Source organism: Lepidochelys olivacea (genome assembly GCF_965140295.1).
Source record: "Lepidochelys olivacea isolate rLepOli2 genome assembly, chromosome: 28".
In the NCBI taxonomy this organism is placed as follows: domain Eukaryota; kingdom Metazoa; phylum Chordata; order Testudines; family Cheloniidae; genus Lepidochelys; species Lepidochelys olivacea.
This window is the reverse complement of record NC_140438.1, coordinates 3,058,469-3,065,112: the sequence shown is the minus strand read 5'-3', so window position 1 is coordinate 3,065,112 and position 6,644 is coordinate 3,058,469. Positions and strand designations below refer to the sequence as shown.

The 6,644-nt window shown below is 58.5% G+C and overlaps 1 protein-coding gene across 2 annotated transcripts; it reads left to right on the top strand.

Moving 5' to 3' along the window:
- Window positions 1-972: 972 nt before the first annotated feature.
- On the top strand, window positions 973-4,118 carry LOC311514052 (transcription factor HES-7.1-like). Of its 2 annotated transcripts, none has more exons than XM_084616358.1 (4): window positions 973-1,087; window positions 1,214-1,309; window positions 1,468-1,546; window positions 3,665-4,118. In XM_084616358.1, the coding sequence occupies exons 1-4, from the start codon at window positions 1,046-1,048 to the stop codon at window positions 4,096-4,098; spliced, it is 651 nt and encodes a 216-aa protein (XP_084472484.1). In that variant the 5' UTR covers window positions 973-1,045; the 3' UTR covers window positions 4,099-4,118. The 2 variants fall into 2 exon arrangements, with proteins under 2 accessions (XP_084472484.1, XP_084472483.1); XM_084616357.1 differs by having other exon boundaries at window positions 1,468-1,645.
- The last annotated feature ends 2,526 nt before the right edge of the window (window positions 4,119-6,644 follow it).

Below are 6,644 nucleotides of genomic sequence, written 5' to 3'. Positions count from 1 at the left end.
GCGTGGGAGGCATGGAATTGTCCCTCCGTTGGGGAGTGGGGCCGTGGGGATTGGTTGGGGATCAGAGACCCAGGATGGGGGATTTGGCCCAACAAAGAGCGTTCCCACAGTAGCCAGTTCGCTTGCTTGATTTCAACCCCCTAGTGTGGTAAAATCTGGCTTGCTGGCATAAATCAGGAGTCACTCCAGTATGGTCAATGCGGGGGCCCCTCACACACGCTGGTGTAAATCAGGAGTGACACTCATGTAAAATGAGTGTAAACGAGACATGAGTTTCTGCCCTTGTCAGTGGTTTGGGGTCCTGCTCATGAGTCGCCCCATTGGTTTCGGGGGGAGGATACCCAGAAGGGAAGAGGAGGAGGGGCTGGGCTGTGGGGTGGCCATGGAGGTTGGGCAGTGGAGTGGGGGGAGACAGGTGCTTAGGGCTGGGGACTGCTGGGTTGTAGGGATGCGTGGGGTGAGGGTGATGGGCATAGATGTGGGGCAGTGGGGCGTTGGGGAGAGATGAGCATGGGGTTGGGTAATGGGGGGTTGCAGGAAAGTGTGGATCAGGGGCAAGGATGGGTCTGCAACTGGGGTGTCATGGTTGTACAGAAGTTGGGGGTCAGGGCTGTAGGGAAGGGGGAGGGGTACAGAAGTTGGGGATCACAGCTGTAGAGAAGGGAGAGGGGTAGGGAATTTGGGGGTCAGGGCTGTAGGGAAGGGGGTGGAGGGGTAGGGAAGTTGGGGGTCAGGGCTGTAGGGCAGGGGGAGGGAAGTGGGGGGTCACGGCTGTAGAGAAGGGGAGGGGAGGGAAGTGGGGGGGTCAGGCCTGTAGGGAAGGGGGAGCAGGGGCAGGCTGGGGGAGCAGGCTGGGGGGGCTCTCTGCCCCCCACGGGCCGGGCCCCCTCGTGTGCCGCGCCGCGGGGGGGGGCCGGGGGCCAGCCACGCTCCGGCGGCGGATCAAAGCCGGGGGCGGCGCCGGCGGGGCCGGGTCTGGGGCGGGGGCCGGCTTATAAAGGGCCCGCCGGGGACCCGCCGCCCCCCCAGCCCGGCCGCCGCCACCATGAGCAGCAGCGCCCAGTGGGACAGCAAACAGGACAAGAAGGTAACTCCGGAGTCCACTCGCTTCGGGTCTCACTCCGGATCCGGGGCTCCCTGCCCGGATCTCCCCGCTCTTTCGGGGTGTCTCTTTCAAAAGCTGCCCCCCTTCCTTCTCTTTCCCCCTCTCCAGCTCCTGAAGCCCTTGATGGAGAAGCGGCGCCGGGACCGTATGAACCGGAGCCTGGAGCGACTCCGGCTCCTCCTCTTAGAAGCCACCCAGGACGAGGTAAGCCAAATCGGATTTCCTCCTCCCGTTTCCCCGCCGCTACCCCAAACCGAATGATACAACGCATATTTCTCTTTCTTTCTTCCCCTCCTTCCCCCCGCTTTTTCCTTCCTTCCTTCCCTCCCTCTTTTTTTTTTCGGTTGCTGTTGTTCTTGCAGAGACTTAAAAACCCCAAAGTTGAAAAGGCCGAAATTTTACAAAAAACAGTCCACTTTGTGAGGACCCAGCCTCCTGCAGGTATCCCCTTCGGCGCGGCCGGCTACTCCTCTTCCTTGGCTCTAGCCCGGGGGGGCCCGTTGGCCAACCCAAGTTGGGCCCGGACCAGATACGACTACGGTGACCGGCTAGCAAGTGTGAAAAATTGGGTCCCTTTTTGGGCGGGAGGGGGGCATAGCTGCGTATATAAGACAGAGGCCCTGATATGGGGGTGTTTGGTTGCCCTCGACTTCCCCTCTCCCTGGGGGATTTCCTGAGCCGGGACCAGTCCAATGATGGGGTGGGTCTCCCCCGTCCTCGCACCTCTTTCGATGCAGCTCCGGGGCGGCCCGGACCCGACAGATGCTCAGTTGGGGCAAATTGGCATCACTCCGTTGGGGCCCTCGCTGGCCTTGGTGTAAATCTGGAGGACGACCGGTTGGGCGTCTGTGTTTTTACACCAGGGCGAGCGAGGGGGGGCTGCCAGACCCATGGGCGCCCATGGCGTTACTCCGGATTCACACTGGAGCCAGAGGAGACATGGCCTTTAGTCTGGATTTGGAGGTTCTCCTCTCGCTCCGGGGAAATTGGGAGCGCCCCCCCTGTTTAGATGCTCCGTGGGAGCTCTGGGACTGGCTCACTTGGGGAAGGGAAGGAGGGTCTGGCCCAAGAGTTTCGGGTGGGGTGTGACTTTCATTGCACCACCAATAAGCCTCCCTGAGAAGTGGGGGTGGGTGGGTGTCCCCGCTGCCCCCTACTGGACAGGATGAGCCCGTGTGTGGGTGTGGGTGTGGTGTGGGTGTGTATACACAACTCCATCCCTTAGCCCCCATCACTCACCCCATTCAGGCTTTTAAGCTCTCACACTCCTGTCTTGGGTCGGCCCGGCCGCAGGGCCAGATCCTGAACTCAGGCCTGGTCATGCACTAGGAAATCAGGTGGGTAGAACTACCTCGCTCAGCGGTGTGAACCGGCCACCCCCCTGAGTGACCCTGGCCTGACCCCGGGTGTAGACAGAGCTACGGATTTCTCCCCTCGACCTAGCTGCCACCATTAAGTGTAGACGAGGCCTCAGTTTCTCTGCTGTGGACCTGGGCAGGAAATTAAGTCCCCCTCTCTGGACTCAGCTCCCACTCTGCCAGGCCAAGCCCTGGCCTCTGGCTCACCTTCTCCAGCAGGAGCTCACCTGAGAGCTTTCTCTTCCCCCAGCCCCAATCAGCCAGATCCATGTTAGGTGACTTTTGTCTTTTAAATCCCGCCTCCGGGGTTTTGTGTGGGGGTCAGGGAGAGGTTGAGTGACTCCTGGGATGGGGCACACAGAAATACATTGCTTGGCCGCGAGAACTGCTTCAGCTTTGGCATCCAGGGTCATTTTGCTGTTGATTTCAACTGGGTCACACCCAACTGGTGGGGCCTGGTTCTGATTTTAGTCACACCCTGGTGTAAATCCAGAGTCAGTCCACTTGAGTCAGAGGGGCTGATTCCCCTCTTGCTTACCACAGTGTAAATCCGGAATCAGTCCGCTTGAGTCACGGGGACTGATCCCCGTCTCACTCACCCCAGTGTAAGTCTGGAGTCAGTCCACTTGAGTCACTGGGGCTGATTCCCCTCTCGCTTACCCTGGTGTAAATCCGGAGTCAGTCCACTTGAGTCACGGGGGCTGATCCCTGTCTCACTCACCCTGGTGTAAATCTGGAGTCAGTCCACTTGAGTCACAGAGGCTGATTCCCCTCTCACTCCCCCCCCCCCGATGTAAATCCGGAGTCACTCCACTGGGGTTGGCCGGTTTACACGAGTAGCAAACCATTGTCAGCAAGATCTCAGTGGGGTCTGTAGTGTATTTCCCTGAAGCCAGCACGCAGAACCCATTTACACCAGCTGAGGGTCTGGCCCTGTGTACGTTCCCCGTTTAAAACTGGCTTCCACGCAGGGCGTCAAATGCCGCTTATTTCGCGCCCCCCCCCCCCACACACACACACCATGCAAAGCCCCTGCCTTAGCAGCCCCGGGGTGGGGTTTCTCAGTCTGGAGGGTGTTGGGTGTCCTGTCCCCGGGGGTTTGGGGATCAGAGGCCGCCCCGCTGCCCCCTTTGCGCCCCCCCGCTTGATGCCTCGCTAATTAGCCCCCTTTGTCGTTGGCGGTTTTGGCAACGCACCACAGAGCCGGCGAGGCAAGAGGAGACCTTTCTGCGGAGGTACCAGAGCGGCTATCGGGAATGCCTGAGCCAGGCCACGCGCTTCCTCCACTCCAGCCCAGGCATCTGCGCGGGCAAGAAGGCCTACCTGATGGAGCGCATCTGCCACTCCATGGGAAAAATCACCCCCCGGGACCTGCCGACGGGCAGCCCCTCCTCCAACCCGGCCCACGGCCGGCACGCCCGCGACGCCTTGCCCCGCTGCAGCCCGCCACTCGGGGACGCCGCCTGCGTCCTGCACCCTGCCCCGGCCTTGCCCGCTGGCCACAGACTGCAGACCCTCGCGGCCGGCCGGCCCCAGCTGGAGAACTGCCCCAAAGGCCCGCGGGACAAGCTGACCGGCTCACAGAACTCTGCTGGCCAGCCCCAGGGGCTCAATGTCTGGAGACCATGGCCATAGGGGCCAGGGACCCCCTTGTAAATCCATAGAGTGTATATTAGATTCTCTATATATTGTATATGAGGAGGTTTATGGGGGTGGGATCTTTGGGGAGGGGTGTTTGGGGGGGGAAGGGGGGGTGTGTGGTTATTGCAACTTCATAATATTTTTCTTGAAGGCCCAGCAAGGATGGGTTTTCCCTTCAAAAAGAAAAATCACCTGCCCAAAGCAGCCGGCGAATCAAGGTGCTGATTCCCCCCCTGCCCCCCCGGCCGCCCCGTGATTTTTTTAAAGATGCTGTTATGGGTCGGGGAGAAACGGGGCTGGGGTCACGTCCCTTTTTTGTCTACCTCAGACCAAACCCTGAGAGTCCAGAGGCTTAGCCAGCTAACCCTAGACGTTAAAATAATATCCAAGAGCAAGATAACAGATCGAAAGCCAGAGCTGGGGGGGGGAAGGGGAGAGGAGTGGGGGTATTCCCCCCCCATGTATATATATATTTCCTGCCCCCCATTCCCCATCTGTGTATTTCTGAAAAATAAAAATTCGAATGCGGACTCTGACAGATCTTGGCTCTCCGTGGCATCAAAACGGGTGGGGCCGAGGACATAGGGGCAAAAAGGGGGGTTGTGTTGCCCACTGAGTGGGCGTTGTGACTCTTTGCATGGGGCCTGCGTGGAATCTACTCTGCCCCCCAATTTCCCTGCTTGGAATCTACTCCCCCCACCCAGTGTCAGGTTTGCAATGGTGCCGTGGACCCGGGCCCATGCTCAGAAGGGGCCTCTGGCCTGCTCTGTTTGCGCTGTGCCCGGAGACCCTGCTCCCCCCTGCCCACCAATTACTCCTCTTGGCCTGCCCAGGGCTTCTCTCTGCACCCTGGCCCCACTCCCCTCCTCCTCTCAGCCCCCTGGCCGGACCCCAGTGCACCTCTGGCTCCGGGCAGTCTCCGCTTCCCACCACCTGTGGGCCCCCCCCGTCTCCCGGGGTGCAGAAGCCTGGCTAGTCTCGGCCAGTGGGGGGCGGATGGGACAGTGTGGGGGTCTTAGCTGGGTCCCTCCAGACAAGTGGGTCTTGAGGGAGCCTCCCAGCGGGGCTGGTGAGTGCAGCCAGGAGACAGGGCATGGGGGAGGGGGTCTGTGGGGGGCGCTGGGCTGTGAGAGGGCAGGGAAGATGTGTGTGTTGGGGCATTGGGGGGGGGTTCTGTGTGGGGTGCTGGGCAGCTGTGGTGGGGCTGTGGGCAGGGGGGCACTGGGCCGAACTCTGTAGCTTGTTGAGGGGACGGGTAGGGATCCCTCTAGCAGACGCTGAAGGGAGACAATTGCCCTAATAATACCGAGCCCCAATAATATTGATCCCTAGCTGTATTCCACCCAGTGATCTCAAAGTGCTTCATGAAAGAGCCGGGGGACCGTTGCCTTCCATATCACACAGGGGGAAACTGAGGCACGGGAGGTGTGAAATGACTTCCCCGCTGAAGAGTCAGGATTTCAACCTAGATCATGTGAGTTACAAGCCCGTGCGCTGCCTGCCAAGTCACGTTCACCGGGTCATTTTTCTTGGCCAAGGAGACCCTCCCGCCAGTGAGGCAAAGGGGTGAATTTACTGCCCCCCAACCTGTTCCATTTTACACACACATCCGTGTATCCTGGGCTTCCTACCGCCTCCCCCCCCAGTGCACACACACACCCTGTGTGGATTTAAAAATTCCTTGCAATGGAGAATCCTCCCCAGTCCTTGCTAAATTGTCGCATCGTTAATGATGCTCCCTGTTAAAAACACACATCTCGTTTCCAACCTTAATTTGTCTAGCTTCAGCTTCCAGGCCTGTTTTTTGGTAGACTGAAGGGCCCGTTATTAAATAGCTGCTCCCTGGGTACTTAAATTTCTGTTCCCTATGTGATGGCCATGTAAGAAAAGCAAGCTAGATTTTTTTTCAGGGGACATTGGAGAAGAAACATCAAGAAATCAGAAAGAGATGAGAGAGAGCTCTGGATGGCAGCCCCGAAGCCTGCCACTGACCCAGCAGCGCTGCAGCTGGCTGTCCCAGGCCACGTTAACTACGGCCCTTCGTTTTCAGGTTGCACCGATCTTGACAGGAAAAAATCCCAGGTTTTACCATAGAATCATAGAATATCAGGGTTGGAAGGGACCTCAGGAGGTATCTAGTCCAACCCCCTGCTCAAAGCAGGACCAATCCCCAATTAAATCATCCCAGCCAGGGCTTTGTCAAGCCTGACCTTAAAAACTTCTAAGGAAGGAGATTCCACCACCTCCCTAGGTAACGCATTCCAGAGTTTCACCACCCTCCTAGTGAAAATTTTTTTCCTAATATCCAACCTAAACCTCCCCCACTGCAACTTGAGACCATTACTCCTTGTCCTGTCATCTTCTACCACTGAGAATAGTCTACAACCATCCTCTCTGGAACCACCTCTCAGGTAGTTGAAAGCAGCTATCAAATCCCCCCTCATTCTTCTCTTCTGCAGACTAAACAATCCCAGCTCCCTCAGCCTCTCCTCATAAGTCATGCGTTCCAGACCCCTAATCATCTTTGTTGCCCTTCGCTG

Bases quoted from the DNA above. Each gene is read 5' to 3' on its own strand.
- LOC311514052 (XM_084616357.1), top strand. From the start codon at position 1,046: ATGAGCAGCAGCGCCCAGTGGGACAGCAAACAGGACAAGAAG. The intron at 1,310-1,467 runs GTAAGCCAAATC...TTGTTCTTGCAG, and splicing joins TAGAAGCCACCCAGGACGAG to AGACTTAAAAACCCCAAAGT. The intron at 1,646-3,664 runs GTGACCGGCTAG...AACGCACCACAG, and splicing joins CCGGACCAGATACGACTACG to AGCCGGCGAGGCAAGAGGAG.